This window comes from Sinohyriopsis cumingii, chromosome 6 (genome assembly GCF_028554795.1).
Source record: "Sinohyriopsis cumingii isolate HCF-2022 chromosome 6, ASM2855479v2, whole genome shotgun sequence".
NCBI classification, from domain to species: Eukaryota; Metazoa; Mollusca; class Bivalvia; order Unionida; family Unionidae; genus Sinohyriopsis; species Sinohyriopsis cumingii.
Genome location: NC_142966.1, coordinates 34,405,332 through 34,424,645, shown reverse-complemented (window position 1 = coordinate 34,424,645; position 19,314 = coordinate 34,405,332). Strand labels below are relative to the sequence as shown.

Genomic DNA, 19,314 nt, shown 5'->3' with positions numbered 1-19,314 from the left:
GGATTCCATTTACAGACCACCGGTATGTGAACGCCGATAACCGTCCAGATGACTTTGATATGATGGTGGTGCCATTCTCAGAACTTATAAATTGTCGTCGTTGCTCTCCCTTTTGAGGGAGGCGCGACATGCTCATCATAGTCAATGGGCTAAGATCCTTGAAAGGGTGCTCCTCCTGCCTATCCGAAGGTACTACTCATTCTCAGTCCGATTTTTCTCTCTTTGGCGGGACTCTGGATCTATACCTATCCGAAATTGACTGAGAGCATGAGGAATTATGTGTCCTTATTAATATTCTCAAGTAAAGAGAAACTCACATTTCATCCTGGGATTAAGAAGTCTTACTACAAGTTCTGCAGTCTGATAGATGGATCCTACAGTCTCATTGAATTAATGAAAGCTCTTCTCTAACAAAGAGATAAATCCCATGCCCATCTTGTGCCGATGAGTCTTCTTTTGAGTCCCAAAAGACCCACTGAATCATTCTGTATCATTCTTGAACTGAGGACTACTCTTCTCGAATGATGAGCAGGTTCTTATACCCTACTGGGATCGTAAAGGTGACGATGAGGCAGTGCCTTGCTTCCTTCCTTTCTAAGTATGCCGACACTGGCAAGGTCCAAAACATCACCGGACCAAAACTATCAAAATTAACAGTCGTCCATGCATGCACAATGAGTATATGCCAAGCACAAAAGCTACTTATCCCACGGGTCTTTATGTATCCAGATTTTCACATATTTGCAACATTTCGAAATTTGTTTCTTCCCCAAATTCAAAATAGTTTTTGACACCGAAGACAAATATCGATGATGACGAATCTGAATTATTCACCATTTTATATGAATATATATATATATACGTTACTAGGTCTACTATGCTAGGAATCAAGACAATATGAAGTCATGAATTTGCGTAAATTTCAGGAATATATCCATTATATAGTATGCTAATAAGAGACAATACAAGTTCGGAGGGCGAAAAGGGTTGCAGATACATGTGTGTGTGATTTGGATTTTTCATGTAGCTTTAAAAATATTTCAGTCATATGGCTACAACGTCTGCAGTGTGTCAGTTTATAGCGATGTCTAGCAGTGGGGCATCATGTAGATACGTATCATGATGTCACACCTAATCACACTATCCTGACACTAGGCCGACCAGTCCTAACACTAACCTCGTAATGCTGGCAAACGAGGCAGCTGTTAGTACCATTTTTCTAAGTCTTTGGTATGACTCGGCCGGGGATCGAACCCACGACCTCCCGCATCCGAGGCGGACGCTCTAGCCACTAGGCCACCGGAGCGTAATACTACGGTATACTATAATTTGAGCACCTCTCGATTTAATACAGCAGAACTTTCAAATTGAAGGTCCTCAAATCTTAGAAAGCTTAGAATAACACTAAGTTTACGAGGACTTGGGATTATATAGCTCAATCAATACAGAAAGAAGATTATATTTCTGATATAATTCAATGCACACGGAAAAGGAAACCTTTACAATAGCGTATTTGCATAACCTGACGCATGCAGTCCCTTCTGGAAAAAGAGGCGGATGTCGTGCATGCGCCTATAACGTTGGAATCAGACCGCGTCTGTGTTCTTTCTGTTCTAGATGTTCTGGAACCTCCCATCCGAGGATAGTACCGAACAATGGGCATGGACGAGGGTACTTTCTTCCCGGAAGAGTTATGCAAGGCAATAACGCTAGGTATGTATTACTGCTATGCAAACTATCCTGTCTTCCTTTAGAAACAAACTTTATATTTATGAGGAATCAGCATGTAATAAATATATCTCAAGTGCAGTCGTTATCAATAATAACCATACAAATAAATAAACATTGTAGTTGCAGGATATGGTGGTAATGTAGCACCAACTAAATTGATACATATTCCCATATATACTCGTTATGTAAGTATATGTTATTGTTCTCTCAAAGCATTTCTGTGAACGGTTCACTATGTTCTAAGATTTGTATCGTTACGTCGCTGTGTGAGTGTGTGTGTGTGTGTGTGTGTGTGTTCTCTTACGGATAACGTTTCCTGTGCTGGGACTGGCAATATTTACGTAATCGTGGTTGACCGTTCCCATTTGCATTTCATTGTCACTGGTGTCTCTGTTCCTAGTCAAGAAAGAACAGTATGCTTGGAAGCATTAGACAAACCTGCACAAATTATTGTCAAATATAAGAAACGACCTATTTTCAAGATTAAAGTCACGTGGATAACAACGTACCGTGCACATCAATTAATTAGCGACCTCTCACTGTCTCTTTAAAACCGATAATGGGATATTAATGTTATGACAAATAAGTATGACTTGAAGAACGCGACATTCTACGTTCCTTTGTCTTGCTCAGCATGCCTGTGATATTAAACATTACAGGGTGACACAACCACTCCAACAAATTTGTTGCAGGTTTTCCGCTGCAGTGGAATGTAAATATACCTGTTGATGGATAAATGATTACCCTCACCAACGCTGATATATCAAGAATATAAATAATGTATCATTTTGCTTTATTATTATTATTATTATTATTATTATTATTATTATTATTAGTAGTAGTAGTAGTAATGTAGCAAAATGGGAAAACCAAACTGACATCAAATATGTTAAAATGCCTATTTTTTTATAATGATGTCAAATATTTAAGATACGTTATATCCACAAACATGGATAATAGTTCTGAAAATGAATGCTATAATTTGAAAGTACATTTATATTATGTTTATGGATAAAACTGTGACTGACACTATGTTATTACCAACATATGTACCATTCGTTAAGTTGCATCTTCAAGAAAATGAAAATATGGAATCACACATTTAAATATGCACGTTATTCCTTGTTATATATATATCTTAATTGATGCAAAAACATTCATAAATATTTAGTACAACTAGACAACTCGAAAGAAAAAGTGTACATAGGTCCTATTTTAGAAATGAAGATATAATAATTTAAATAAGATGTACGGATTTCGATCCTTTCTAGAGTTATTATTCAAGGAATGTGGCTTTCAGAAGCCTTTGCTTCTATATAAATAGTTTGGTTTACTAAAACAAGTTCCGTTACTGGTGTGTTGATAAGACACGTTTCATTAACAGATGTTGCAATGCTAAATATTACTTAGTACTGCAAGAGAGATTGCCATTCTACATAAGGAGACACAATTCATCAGCATTTTCAACAGATCATATTATAGTTTTATACATTGAAAGACGTTTTTGCAAGCTTGAGTCTCAGTTGTTATTCAAATGAAGAGATCACTCATACGTTTAATATTAGTCATATCCCTATCAATCAACTGTAATTTCATTAGCGAAGCCACAAATATATTACCTCCATTTTTCCTCTGATTGTAATAAAATACGGACTGCTATCAGAGGTCAGTTTGAATTCATTTATTAGTTAATTTAAGGAAGACTTCTAATGGTTAATTATGTCTAAAATTGCAATCTTTAAGAAGTAATTGCATAGTACTGTATATTTATTCCTCTAAATTATGATCAAAATCCACAAGTAGTGCTGCTAAGTACACCATTCATGCCTAAGATGTATGACGTTTTAATTCATACATCCAAGTTGTGCTATACAATTTCACACCATGAACGTCTACAATAATATCACAATATCTAGTGAGACACTTACAGTCTTTTCTTTAAGACAGCAACTGTGATGATGTTAACAATGATGGCAATCACACATATTCCGCCAACTGAACCTCCTATAGCAGGTGCATTTACACCGGGACCCGATTGAATCTGCTTTTCTGAGGAGTCTGCAAGATGAAAGTCTATACTACTTATAGATCCATTAGTTAGGAACAAAATAACAAATAGGAGTGTATATTTATGTCACCCTCTTTATGAGGTCATTTATCAGAGCAATAAGACAAGAAGAATTTACTTTTACTTTTTATTTGAATAATACATTGTTTTGCCACTTTACTTAGCGAAGACAATATACTGTGGAACTATCATCCAATCCCAACCTGTCCTTTGATGAATTGTAACTCCACGGATGTGTTAAATATACTCATAAAAGGAGGTTGCTGACATGACCACGTTTTCAAATCCCTATTGGTATTCCAATAAGATAATAAAAGAGAACGCTTAATAAAAAATGGTGCAGTTTTGTGGCAACGTTTCCAGTTTACACAAACTTGTGATCAAGAGCACCATGGCTGAGGGAAAGGGTGCATGTCTAAATTATATGTGTTCAAATATACGTCGTTTACCGTGACTTCATAAAATATCACCTCATCCCAAGTAGTGAATGTGTAACGCTCAATTCAATGTAGAGCAAACATTCTACTGGAACAAACCGTTATGCCCCAATAGTTCAAATATACACCTTCAAATGGAGAAGTGTTGTTACCAATTACCTAGCACTGAGGTACAAATTAGTCTTCATTGAACTGAAAATTATCAACTATACAATCTTAAAATTATAATTCTAGTACAGAATATACAAAACAATAAACCTTCATGCATAATTCAGTTTCATTGTGGTTCTCACACAACTATAAGGCACAGGTAATATCTTTACACAAAAAAACTAGTTCTGGTCAATACCTGTTTTAAATTCTTAGCGCAAATGTCAACATACGCAAAGCAATAGAGCCATGTAAAAACGGCATTAATAGAGCAAAGAAACTTTTAATCTATCCGGCAAAATATTTCACAGAAGTAACAACGATAGCATATTTTATTCAATTTATTTCCCTCTCACATACGCGAAGATAATCCCGTGTATGGGTGAGACAACATAAATCATATCATTATAGATTTTGTTCTGAGTGTATCCTCCTTGAAGAGGAATATCATTTTGTGCTTGAACGCGTATTGTGTAAAGATTTAGGGGTCAAATATAGAGATAAACATTTGAGAAAATGAATATATGTGCTTGACTTTCTAAATCTTACAAGAATCCAGAATACGAGAATTTTAAGTATATTAGCTGCGCACATATATAAAGCTTTTAAGCATATATATTAAGTTGTATATTCAGTTATCTTGGAAATTTCTTTAACTGACCATTGAATGCAGTTTTGAATTTCACATCTGATTTTATCTTCACAATATTGCTCTTAATACGTATCTATCGCTTTCTCCCTACGGAGATATTTTGTAAAATAATATGTTCTTTAGGTTTGTTGTTATGTATCTGCATGCATAGCTAATTCATATAGATTTATTTAGTATACTGTACATATAGACGGTAATATCTTTTGTTTGTTGTAATATCCGCCATTAAATTCACTTAATTAAAAGGTATCCTTTTGGCCAGTTTGGACTATTGTAATTAATGAAGGTCCCCTCTCTGTGTGGTTTACCAAACAGAATAATAGCTCTGGTTGGCAGAGAACTGGCCATATTCAATATTGAGATAGCAACCCTGATTGAAAATAGCTAGCTGAGGAATGATAACTCATCGAAGTAAGAGCTAGATACACCTTCTGGAGTGTCTTTGGTAAGGAAGAGCGACGTGAAGCTGATGGGTATGCTATAAAATCACAGCATTAGCACATTCACAAATCTACCAAAAGGGAATGAATGACAGAATACTTCAAATGAGATTCCCACTGTCTGCAAAAGACATGTGACTTTGCAACTGCACCTTCTTTGAAGATTCTGTGTACTTAGTTCCACCCAAAACTCTCCCACTACATGTAGATATCAAGACTGGTTTTATGAGAACAATGCTGCCATGCAGACACTTCCTAATAAGAAATGTCGGCCTATTTGGACGACAACACGTCATCATTCAAGAAGGCAGCCTTCCCCAAGCACAGGATGATTGTCTAATGCAAATTTAGAGGTTGTATGATTGAAGGCAGAGCAATAAGAAAGGTGGGATCAAAGCATATGAGTACAGAAATGACATGAAGAATGTATATGTTGCTTTAAATACAATCTACGCGCCCCAGAGATGAGAAACCTCTCCAATACCGAGTGCTGAGAGGGACATACTGCTAACCCACAAAACAATAATACTTTCAAAGATGGGCAGAACACTAAAAGAAACCTCTCAATGACCAATCATCTATCACCGTATGCGTCGATAATTGGTTGACTGCTCCTAGTGGAAATGAATATCGTTTGCTGATCATCCAGCATGACTGAAACTGTGAACGCAATTGATCTTCTGTCAAAGCACTTGGTGTAGATACAATATTAGCAGAAGTCTACAATGCAGTTTCGCACAGAGCAACGAGGCTGACCGAGCTCTTGTAGCAAATGTGGACTTGGGGAATTATACCACAGGTGTATAAGGATGCATCATTGTCCACTTTTACCAGCGTAAAAGGCAACAGGCAATCTTACGAAAATTATCGGGGCATCGCTTTGCTTTCAATAGGCGGCAAAAAGTAAACAGAGGTCTGCTGCATTGCCATGTACATTACATTGATGAAAGGTTTCTGCCTGGGCTGAGAGTAAGTGTATCTTCAGAAAAGGACACAGGGCCGCATAAACAGACATGGTGTTTGCAGTTTGTCAACTCCAGGAAAAAAGTGAGCATTTATAGACCATCACAGTCAGCAATAGAGGCCTCTGAAAGATCATAGCGAAATTTGCTTGCACAGAATACGTCATCATGATGGTTTCGGCAATTCCATATCGCCTGCTCATCTGAATAATTCGCAGTCACAAATGGAGTCAAGCAAAGGGGTGTGTCTTGGCTCTGAACCTATTCAGTAGAATGTTCTCTATCAGGCTTATGAATACATCCTTGACTATGACACTGGGATTAACATGAAATAGCAAATTAACTGCAAGCTCTTCAATCTGAAGACGCTATAGGAGAATACGAAATTACGAATTACTGTTCATGACCTATTTGTTGACGACTATTCCTTGAATGACAAATCTGATTCCGACATGCAACATGGTATGGACCATTTGCTTCAATTTGCGATAATTTTGATCTCAAAGTCAGTATCTAGAAGAAATAGGTGAGGCCAATCTGCACCAGAGAACACTTACGCAAAACCAGCCAACATTGTAACAGGCTTAACCCTAATGACAATGAATAAATCCACCAAACTCGGAAGTAGAGTGTCACATGCAGTCTACATGAATGATGAAACAAACGTCAGAATATGTAAACCAAGAGTAGTCTTTGTCAAACAATGTGCAAATGTGTTGGTGAACAGAGGCAGCAGTCTAAAAAAAAAAAAACAGAAGGTGCACAATGTCGTTGTATTGCTAAACCTGCCACAAGCTTACGAAGTCTGAATGGTGTACAGACACCATGCAAAGAAGATGAAACCTTATCACATGGGCTGCCTGATGAATCTGATGAGCATAATATGGCAGGACATGGTCACAGACACAAAGGATCTTACACGGTCAGGCATTCCAAGCATCCAAACTATGCAGATGAGATCACAGTTGACATTGGCAGGTCAAATCTTCAGGATGCCAGAAGAGCGACTAACAAAGAATATCTTCCACGGCGATCTGAAGGAAGGAATGCAATCTCTGGGCGGTCAGAAGAAACGCTTCAAAGATTCCCTCACGTTATACCTGAAACACTTCAACATTGGCCCGAGTCTCGGAAATATCTGGTACAGGAACGCTCCACCTGGCGCAGTCTTTCCCATACTTGAGCTTCAGACTTTGAACAGAGAAGAATTACAGAGGCAATGCATAAGGGTGAGCATCGTAATTCTAAGAACTGCAGCACTTCCTCTGTTAAACAAGCAAACCCAAGCGGCATCTCCTGTTGTGTAAACCAGTTACAGTCCAGAGCACCTATTAGCCTTATCAGCCACTCACGTACTTACGTAAATTAAACGAGTTAGTAAGGCCATATGCATATTTGATTTCGAAGGACGAACAACGCTTGATTAAATGTTCTTGCGATTGATTCAATTGTTCAATTTGGTACATACCTTTTAACATCTATTTGCAAGACATGCCCTTTAGAAAAGTCAATATAGCACAATTAAACAAATGCTACAAATGAAATCGTGCAGATATATTTATTTCTACATATAAGTGATCTGGGTTGATTTTCATGCCATTATAGAAATATTTCAGTTTTGTACATATTTGTTCACTTTGCTAGCATAATTACGCAAACATCGCTTGAAAGAAAGAGACGAAATTAGTGTGACATTTATTTATATATGAATGACTTGAATTACAATGCGTCCCATTAAGTCAGTTGTTCATTTCATAAAAGCGGTTGATTGTATTCGAATGTTCGAATGTTTTCAAGACAGTTTGACTGAAACGTTTGGTCTGAAGTTAATGCATATGCCTTTTACAAACACTAGTCTAGTAGAATGAACCACACTACATTAAATGGAACCAGAAAACATCGAGACCTTGTACTTTCTGGCAAAACTCTAGCCAATGGTAGATCTAATAATCTTATTATTTGCAACCAAACATATCTATAGATCATTTGTTTTTAACTTTGAAAAAGAAAGATTACTTTGAAAATTTTCTTCATATTTGTCTGATTCAATTGATACCCACATACAATTGCTATACTTTGTGACAAGATAGTGTGAAAATCTTGCACCTTTAGGACACCCGCAAACGCTATATTATGCTACAGATACATGTGTACAAATAAATGAATTCAGATATTAAATAAAAAATATGTCAGAAGCGCATCTTAGCTATGTTTACGAAAACGAACAGAACTAGCCTAACAATTTTTTCCCACTTGATGAATTTCACAATCGTGATTACACCGTCCGTGCGCCTCTTAACGTTTGTTGCTATTCAAATGTTAGCCAGTTTTATTCCTCCTTGGCTTGTTAAACAAACGGGCCTAAGAAATAGAATTACAAAATAAGATTCAAAATTTGTAATTTTTTTCATACAACTCTTAATGAAATAAATAATTTATACCTTAATATCCGAGGTGACGCTTACTTGTGCTACATTAATAACTGAACGGCGTATATCCGAGGCACATTCTTGATAATATGATTGTAAATATTGATATATTTTTATGTTTTATATTGAGCAAATGTTATTTACTCCAGAAAGAAATTCATTCTCTTGAGCGTTTGATATTCTAGCTTCTTATTTTGAATGTATTCACTGGTACGTCAGTTTGAAATATACTAGGTGCGTACCGTTTGTCATATTAGACGGATAAGATCACAGATTAAATAGTAATAAAATTAATACCGACAAATTATATAAGGAATGCGAAATCTAATAATCCATCAATTGATTATCCTCTGATAGGATAATACACCCACAACTTTATTTGCATGTACTGAAGACAGTTTACAATCCATTATATCTAATTTGACATTTTTATTTTAATTTGCCAAAGAAATGCGACATACCAATTTTACATGTTTCTCCACGCCATCCACATTCACAGCCGTCTATGCACTGCCCGTCTATCTTTGAACAACTGCTTGTCCCTTTCAAGCAGTTACCGCATATTTCTGCACATTCACGACCGTATGTTCCATTGTCGCACTCTGAAAATGAATTATTCCAAAGTTACCAGCAAGTCGATTATTGTACGTGAGTTATGATGACATAGATGAATAGTTGTTTTATAGTTTGTTTTAATTTTTTTCCAAATTGAAGATAAGAATGAAACAATACTCAGTAGCAATAATTAGACACATTTACACTTTAAGAAAAAAACATAACGCATGCTTAATTGACTTCATTTACTAATTTCTATGTATGAACAGTTGGAAATATATATTCATTCTCCAGCGGTATCCTCCAGCAATTAATGCACAGTAGACGACAAAATAGTCTACATAACATATTTTATCATTTTGCTGCTTTATTTGCTGACTCATTGTATTCTATATCGATACCACTATAGAAAGTAGTTTATTTCGAATTTTAAAGGCTTAGTCAATGGTGAAACTGAAAACATTACCGAATACGGCAAAAAAAAAAAAATGAAATATCATTCATTGTCTGGCTGCCGATTAAATTTGTAATATATACACTTAAACACTTGAAAATTTAAAATGACTGCACTTCAATAGCACCATCGCCTGTATTATCAGAGGTTTTATCGTTTGACGTACTTAACAAAATGAGCGGAATTTTCGGATCGTCATTAATACAAGAAATAAATTTGTTTTTATTTGTTGATCTGCATAGTGCACAGCAGTTTTAGTCAAACTGAATCAACCCGTTGCTACAAACATATATTCCCGCCACGCTCCATATCGCTTTAGGAATTCGAATGTTCGTTGATAATATTTCCGTAAATAAAGGGCCTTGTAAGTGCCTGCTGTCACATTATAAAACACTGAAATATAACCAAAGGTCACGAATGGATGAGTATATAATAATAATTATTCCAAGCAACACAAATTAGAGGTACACAGTATCATAATAAAATATCGTTGCTACAGTAGCTTTTTATATACTGTAAGCCAGTACAGTATTTTTCTTACCCGTAACACGTCAAGTACCACTTCCTAATAACAAAGATCAAATCTTAAAGTGTTGCTTACCCTGAAAGTTTTTGTGATTTCGCAGGTATATGTAACTAACAAGAGACTGAAAGTGAAATTCCCACTATACCTTTCTGTGCACATTCTTAAATATGTTGTACTTGCAAACAAAAATAGAGCCACTAAAAGAAATTTCTGCTAAAGATCGGAAACAAAAGCCACAATATCAATGGCCACAAATAAATTAATAATAATAAGAAAATGAAATAATGAAAATAATAATAACCACCTCTGATAATTATTGTGTAGTCATATCATAGATCGTTTTTCAGGCTATTAAGTTGTGAAAAGATTTGCCTAAATAATTGTAATTCAGGTATGTCGTGTGTAACGCACCCCAAAATAGCTTATAAGTCTTATTAACGCGGAAGGAAAGCAAAAACGTATTGGATTATTTGCTATCAGCTATACATATCCTTGTAGACGGCAACGAGATGAACCTTCCGGAATTTTGTAAAGCTTCTTCCATGCTCATTTACATGAGAGATAATGTTAGTAATGCAAGCAAATTGCTTTTGCATGAACGAAATCAAACACAAGCTGAAAATATAAGTAAAATGAGGTATTTTGGGGGGCTCAAAATTACTGATTAATTCTCATATTTCTGTCGCGGATGAGTTGCAGGTATATTTCCTACATAGTCATCAACATTATATAACATGATACAAGCAATCTCACAAGGCTCAAGCTAATGGCCCTGCCATTGATCATACGAAATGAGATGAGTAGGTGAAGCCAATGGCGATTGACATGTAGGAAAAGTCTATTAGATGGGATGGTCACTGGGTTTGGCAGACGTTTGACGGACAATGCTGATGATAATACCTACATCCAATTTAGCAAAAGAGGTTAGTGTCATTGTGATATATATATATATATATATGTGAGATATATATATATATATATATATATATATATATATATATATATATATATATATATATATATATATATATATATATATATATATATATATATATATATATATACAGGGTGTCATAGGCAGAGAGTGATAGAGTATGCGTAGGCTTTCGCATCCTCTTCCTTCCACGTTTCACGCTCGCTTGCATCTATTTCCTTGGCTAGTGTAGCATGGAAGGTACCCGGAGTCTGTCTTTCGCTAGTTGCAACTCGACAACTAGGCCGGCTAGAGCTCCAGGAGCAGGTGGGGACTTATGTAGACACAGAAGACACGAAAGAGAAGATGCCTATCGAGTTCTACACGTAGGGAGCTCAAAACATCTACTTGACAATCTTTCTGTATTTATGTGATGCCCATGCAACCTTCGTTTCGGAGATAGTGCTGTAAGATGGTGCATAATAAAGATTGACACTGCTCTGAACATAAAGGTTGTCAAGCTTCATTTTGCAATGCCTGTTTGTCCCTGTGATTTAGTACTTTATTGCCTTGGTTACTAATTGTGCTAAAATAATAGCACTTTTCGTTTGTAACAATCTACTCACATTTGGAGATCTTTCGTTTAAATCAGTATGTTCATTGTTGTGTATTCATCGAGGATAGGCTTTGAACTCTTTCTCAGAGATGACGTTGTAGTGTTGACATGTGTCTGCGATCGTGTTAAACTTTGTTTCGGCCAAGACACTGATTTCATCCTGGCTGATAAAACAAAAATCAGTGCTACAGAGATCATGCGACAGCTTAGAGCTATGACCTAAACATTAATCGCAATGGGTGGTTCGGCAGTAATTGTTTATAACATTCCGATCCCGCCACACCAGTGACCAGAGATACAGCCACGTGTGCGTGTGCAGCGTTAACGCCATCTGCTGCGTTTACTGTGCACTTATAACTTTTTTAAAGAGCACACTGCTATTCAGCCTCAGCCATTAAGGAGGTTTCAGCATCTCATACTCATTTTTTAGGCAAAGCCTCCTGGGTCTTAGAGTTTTGGGTATAACCACATGATGATACGAAAGTTTGATTGATCAGAGGGAGTTAGCTCCTCTGTGGACACGCATCTCTAATCTGTCGCCATTGCTTACATGCAAGATGGCGGTAATCTCACAGAATATGTCAATTTGCCTGATATCACTAAATCTGGCTATCACAGTTTTCAATATGCCCACCAATACGCTCAGCAAGCGTCACCAGCACTATGCTCTCTGTTCTTCCCAATCAGTTACTGTAATGAGACAGAGAGCATTTTCTTTCGAAACAGTAACCGCGGAGTTAAATGGATTTTAAACCAGTGTCAGTGGCGGCGATAGTTTAATTATTATTGCTAATGACAGAACCATTAATGTTCTCGATATTTAGTATTGACTATCAGCGATAGTAAAATAACCCACATTTGCTGTTGCAATTCTGCTAACTGACGTTATACTGTCGGATGCTAGGTACGCGACCTTTAAGATGGCACCACTGCATGCGCTTGCGCTTCCCTTACTAGCGCTGAAGAAGAGTTTCGGCCCCTGGGGCAACAATAAACCGCTGTGTAATGTTTGCGCACTTTTATTTATAGTCAGATGATGCAGGCCAGAATATTAACAGGCTAATGTCGTTCGTGCATGATACGTATCAATAGCACCTCGATGCTAACGTCACGCATTCCAAAGGAGACAGTAATGTGTGTTGATTTTCTATCAAAAATATTCCATCTTAGTTTTTGTGTCCAAGGTGGACATAAAGCAGTTGGGTGTTGATAAACACTAGATTATTAAGCGTCGTGAGTGTGCCAGCTCCGTAAAGCTCGAGTAAGACTTTGCAATCCAACGAGGTACCTAGAGAAAAATCTGTCAGTTTGGGTCAGTGAGCGTGATGCTGACCTGCATGGACACCGCTTTATCATTCGTCGACGGGCAGCCTGTATTACCTTTTCAACCATGTGCATACTTTAATACCCATCGAGAACGTCAATAGTTATTGGCCGGTTAGAAGGGGATGATCTCACAATAAACCTTTTGATACCAAGAGCAGCTGAAATGTACTTGCACTGGTGCGGTCACATGTGATGTGGCCACCGATTAAACTAGACTACTAGACGTTTAGTGAATACAACATTAATTTGCAATATTGGGGTTTGTAAAGCAGAGTAGGACGATTGGAATGCAACATGACTCTCTCGCTATCATTAAAGCAAATATCGCACCGGAGCTGTTTCTGACCACTTTTATAGCTAAAGAGCAAAGGTTACCAAAGCAATGCTGAACTCGACGTATAATGTACGACTCTGTTTTGTTTAAAATCAGATTATCCAAATGATTCAATAGCATATGTGCCTCCTTTAAGGTCACATTAGGTCGTGGGGAACTGGTCACATAACTCGATTAAGTTTTAGCAAAATATGCTGAAGGTTTCATTTTGGTGCGCCAAACATCAAAACGTCAGCATTGTGTGAAACGCAGATGTACAGCTTTTATTGGTTTCATATTAATTACCAGAGGAGAAAGTTCTTTTACCACATACAGCAATCCCTTCCACTCCAAACAGTTTGGGGAGGATTTTGCAATACCATGCGGGATCATCTGTAATAAGTTTGATGTAGTTAAAAATACAGACTGGCGACGTCAATGTTGACAATACCACGGCTGAGATGCAGTGTAGATAAATCAAATTAGGTAAAAGTGAGTTTTGCCTTGCTTGAGTTAGATTTTTAGGATACATTGTGGCACACGATCAAATTAATCCTGGAAAAGTTAAGGTCGAGCAAATCTGAATTACCAGTGCCTGTTCGTAGCTTAAAGATCTGGTCTTGTTGCGCTATTTGAGAAATAATTCAACACGTGGTAGCATTTGCTTTCCAGAGATACGTCGTAGACACAGAAGTTTTTGGAATTAATTGCCGTAAGAACGCTCTCGTAGCCGTGATTTGGTCGGCTCATCTTGTTAGGAACAATATGACGACTTGTTACGTGCCAGGAGGGCTGTGCTTTTGTCCTTGGTTGGAAGAGTAACTTTTCCATATTTCTGACAATGTGTGGAGCGGATGACATCAGTCTTAAATGTCTTCTCTCTAAAAGCAACTGTCCTTATCGAGATATATAGGTACAATGTAAGTTCGAAAATTACGATAATTTCAGAAGAAAGGACTTTTATAATTTAACTTCCTAGTATAACGCTTCACTTCTGTGTTTTTGTCAAATTAATGAATGTATTTTTATAAGAAAAGAAAGAGATTTTTTATCTTTGTTGATATATTTCTTGCTTGGATTGAGAGATTGTACATAGTTGCAGCAGGGTATCAACATGTAACAACATCATATAGCAGTAGTAGCCCTCAAACATCAGAGCGTAACAGATGTAAATTAAAGATTTTAATGTTCCTGAGTTTTCTTGTGGAATTTTTGGTTTTCTAGTTTGTTTATTTCTACATTTAAATATGAATTATATGCTCTTTTGGAAGGTTGTAGTCTAGCTCAGCAATAGGCGTTGCACCAAAATGTTGATTAGCACTTAAGTTTGGTTCGCATCTATACTCATATTTTTTTCGATTCCTCTGTCGTTTCAACATACGGTTACACGTGTGATGATAATTCAAATTGCCATGTAATCAGTTTTATTACTTTATTTAATTCAACACCTTTTTGCCCTAAAATGCTTTTACCGTTTTTTCGTAGAGTGTAATACGTATACCAGACTGTGAGGTTGTCACTGAATATCAAGTAGAAACAGGTTATGTTAAGTTCAGTCACTGTCAATATGCAATATTTATGGAGCAAAACGTTTATACTTGAATCCTTCTTACTGCTGCTTGTGTTCAATTCTGTGCAGTTTTGGATAGCACCGTCTAGTTGATAACATAAATGTATATTCAGTCTTTGCATATTTTATGATGGAGAGAGAGAGAGAGAGAGAGAGAGAGAGAGAGAGAGAGAGAGAGAGAATGGTCAGAAGAATAAACCATGAAATTTGCCTGAATATCGCAATTAAGGTTTGAGTAGCCTACGTTAAGTTAGATATACTACATAAACGGGAAAAGATAGTAGTTCCAAAGGTAATATCGCCACCGTGGAGATCTTAATTGTGGAACCATAATAATATTTAACAGGTCATTAAGCAACATATGATAAATATAACAGTATATTCTGTTTTACGGCTTGTTCACACTGGATAAACTCGTTTCCTCCAAGAAACACAACGAACAACTTGAGAGTTTCCTTCATAGTTAATAATTTCGCTATCGTTTGCTTTGCTTTGATTCTTAAGAGACAGACAAATTGACAGACACACAACATACAGAGAGGTTGGGAAACGGTCCGTATATGACCCTATACAACTGGAATCAGTTCTTCAATAGGAACTATATCTACTGTGTCTGTTTATATCTCATAATAATCGCAAAAATCTGCAAATCAAACAATGCCAATAATACGGAATAAATGCTGCTACTGGTAAACTACTGATACTATCTTTCAAATCACGGCGATTAGTCAGCAGTATGCTGTCTTGAGGAAGGAGGGTTTACCATGTCAACTAATAAATAGGCTGACACAATAGACATAGTTCTGTTTAAAGAGTCTTGCTGCAGTCATGTTTTCAGTGACTTGTCTGAATATTTCCCGCCTCTGGAAGTTACGGAAAGAATACTTCCAGTACTATTTTTTATCAACTTCTATCATACTAAACTTATACTAGAAATACTTGTCAGCATACCCTATTGTCTAGTTGCCATATACCAATATGCTCTATAGATGAGAGATATTATTACACTATTTGACAGATCTGAAATGCATACAGATATACATATACAAATATAACACAATTATCAACTAGAGACTTTCCTCCACGCATATTACTTTCTGTAACATTTAGAACTCAATTTACATGTTATTATAGTTCTACCAGATATCCTCAGAATAGTGAGAGTTGAATTATTCTACAAACATATGTTGAGCTCTTCTCTACTTTCCGATACCTTCGACAACATGTAATATCGGAAAGTATATATTTACTTACACATCGACTTTATGTGTATGGTTTAAGGTTTCTACTTCTTGTATTCAGAATATCACATATACTTCTTTACCCTCTATTAGATTATTAACGTATTCCCCAACTTAAATGTCTTACCTATGCTGATGAGTGTTCAAATTATGAGATACTGGAAATTATAAAATACTTTCAGAGAGATTTCTCTAGCTACGTCCTTGCGTTGCAAAATATAGTGAAGATTATTTGCAGATATATATATATATATATATATATATATATATATATATATATATATATATATATATATATATATATATATATATATATATATATATATATATATATATATATACAATGCAGGAAGGGAAGGACATGTATATTACCCGGACAATAGCTAAGAGGAAAAGGAAATGCTTGAGCCTCCAAACTCTAATTATATCAGCCTGATTGCTTCACTGAAAGAATGAACTTCTAATCTGAGTATCTGCGAAACGGAACATGCATATTAAAGGTTCCCGGGCGTATCAAGCTAAAGTTGTAAGGTTATGCCAGGGCTGACGTGAACAGATATGGTACGTGTCTGTACAACTACCAAGTCGCTCGAAACATTCAGATCTCTCCATTGCTAGGTCATATAACCCACGTACAAACTAGTAAAGCAGAATGAGCGTGACCGGCAACGAACTACACCATGTCTTGTATTGAGGCAACACGTTCGAAGGCCAAGCTTGTGGAAAACACTCATATTTCATGAGGCGAAATCTTCATGAGTCATACCTGATCCAGTCAAAATATTAGAGTATGACTATATATTAATCCAATTAGGCAATCGGACGACTTTTTGGGACTATGTCTTGCTTTCCTGACTTAACCGACAGGAAGAGTCTTTAACCACCGCATCAGATAATCTCAGTCAGGAAAGGCCCGAAGGCAAGACGAATGAGGCAACCGCAATGCAGTTTTTTCCTTGAGGCCCCATGCTCATCGCTTGCTACCTTGGGTCAATGGGCCAAGCATGCTGCCTTGGACCCCGCACATCCTAGGGCCGGGCCTGATCTCAGTTAGCATCTGAGAGTTTATACCTGGTACTGCATCTTTGCCTACCACGCCAGAACAATCAATGAGGGAGAGGAAATAGTTATTTATTGGTTGCCCATAGGCATTAATCGGTTTATAGAAACGTAACTAAATTGCGTCATTAGTACGAATTAATTTAAAACGGAAATACTTGTACGAACGGCACATGGAACTCTCTCATTCTACAAGCTGATGTTAGTTATGTCAGGAAGCAAATATCTTGCGTGATAACTGTCTCAGCGAGGATGAAGAAAGAGCATCAACTTAGACGAGTTGAACTACGTATAGACTCCGGATAGATTCCATTTTGGCAACAAGGTATGCAAGACTGACCTTGATTTGAGGAAACTGTACAAGTTGTAAAAGTTCTTATTAAGGTCACAGTCGTCTCTTATTTCACGGCACGACGTGTCTGAAATCATCGATCAGTATCCCTTGATTGTTATGTTGGCTACCTTTTTGTTTTGAGAGAGGAAAAAAGAGAAGTTAAAGATGAGGACTGAGGGTGGCCTGACATCGTTAACTTGACACTTCCCTATTTATGCCTTCAAAATGGAGAATTGTCTAAGTATCGCGATCATTTCAACAATCGAAGCACATACAAGAACCAGGCGTAAGTTAGGAGTTTATCCTCACACGGATAGAATAATGATGACCTCAGCGGCATGAGCATCGTGGGCGTCGCTACGATTTTCCTAGGTACGTCCATCCTCCAATTGAACAGATCGCTAATCAAGGATCTCTTCTATCGGAGAGGTTCAGTCAGAAGTACGCAATTAATTTCGGTATTAGAACTTCTGGAGGGAAAGAATATGATCTTATTGAAACGGAGTTGAAAGCCCATGCGTCTGTGTAGGGGAATGGAGGGACACAGGCGGGCAGATTGGATACTCCACCAAGTCATGAATAGGTTTAGGACGGTCAACATGATAGCGAGCAGAAAAGATGGATGATGGGTAGATGGAGAAACCACTTTGCATGAATCAGATTGCCTCTCCTTAATGACGAGTCGGCCATGACACTGAGCCTGCAAGTGCTATATCGGAATTTCTTGTTTATATGCCACTGGGCACACCAGTGAAGGTAACTCAATGCCGTAACGCAAAGATTCCGTTATCTCTTTGTCCGTCCCCTTGTTAGAAGATTTGTGCACTACGACCGTAATATACGACATTATCAGATTCGTTTTCCTTTGGATTAATTCCACCCACGCGTGGGAAGTGTTTCATTTCCACAAGACTGATGTAAATATCATTCTCTTACAGAACCTACTTGTGGCTGACTGTCGCAAACTTCGGTCGCGTGTATAGGCTCCAGGATGACAAACCGACGTGTGAACATATTAAGATTTCCGTTAGTGGGGCTTCAAAGGGTATTCCTTACGCTAGCCACTCCATGCCTTGTCTGAGGTACGTAATACATTAATACTTGTGTGTATTTCTGACTTCAATCGAAATGGAAATCTGGTGATCGTAGCGACCGGAGGTCCGGTGGCACTATAGCAGAAGGGTCATCTAGAGAGAGTACGAATAAAGCAGGCCGAGTGAGGTATAATAGGTATACTTCGCATTGAGCAGGACGAGGAGTTGAAAACACTTCCTCGCCGTAATTAACGTCCTGGAAGACGTCTTCATTTAAAAGTAATCGATACTGTCGATGTGTTTGGGTGAAAGACGAACTAGGTCGACGAGTTAAAATCCCCATACCTAAATGAACAAAGTGTTGAGAAGTAATAAGATCTAAATTGTCGATATTGACATCCATCGTAAACTGCAATTCTGCATACGTGATATGATCTTAAGGGTGTAGTAGTTACACAGGATGTATAAAAAGATGCTTACTTTTGTGTTGCCAATTATTAATAA

The 19,314-nt window shown here is 37.2% G+C and overlaps 1 protein-coding gene across 1 annotated transcript in view; it reads right to left on the bottom strand.

Annotated features, from left to right (window-relative positions):
* The window catches only part of LOC149796698 (uncharacterized), a 90,682-nt gene that overhangs the window by 7,667 nt on the left and 63,701 nt on the right, over window positions 1-19,314 (bottom strand). The window contains exons 9-11 of the mRNA XM_089961327.1: window positions 9,331-9,471; window positions 3,660-3,789; window positions 2,036-2,127 (exon numbers count right to left, since the gene is read on the bottom strand). Coding sequence (XP_089817453.1) covers window positions 2,036-2,127; window positions 3,660-3,789; window positions 9,331-9,471 — 363 coding nt within the window. The remainder of the gene's footprint in view (window positions 1-2,035; window positions 2,128-3,659; window positions 3,790-9,330; window positions 9,472-19,314) is intronic.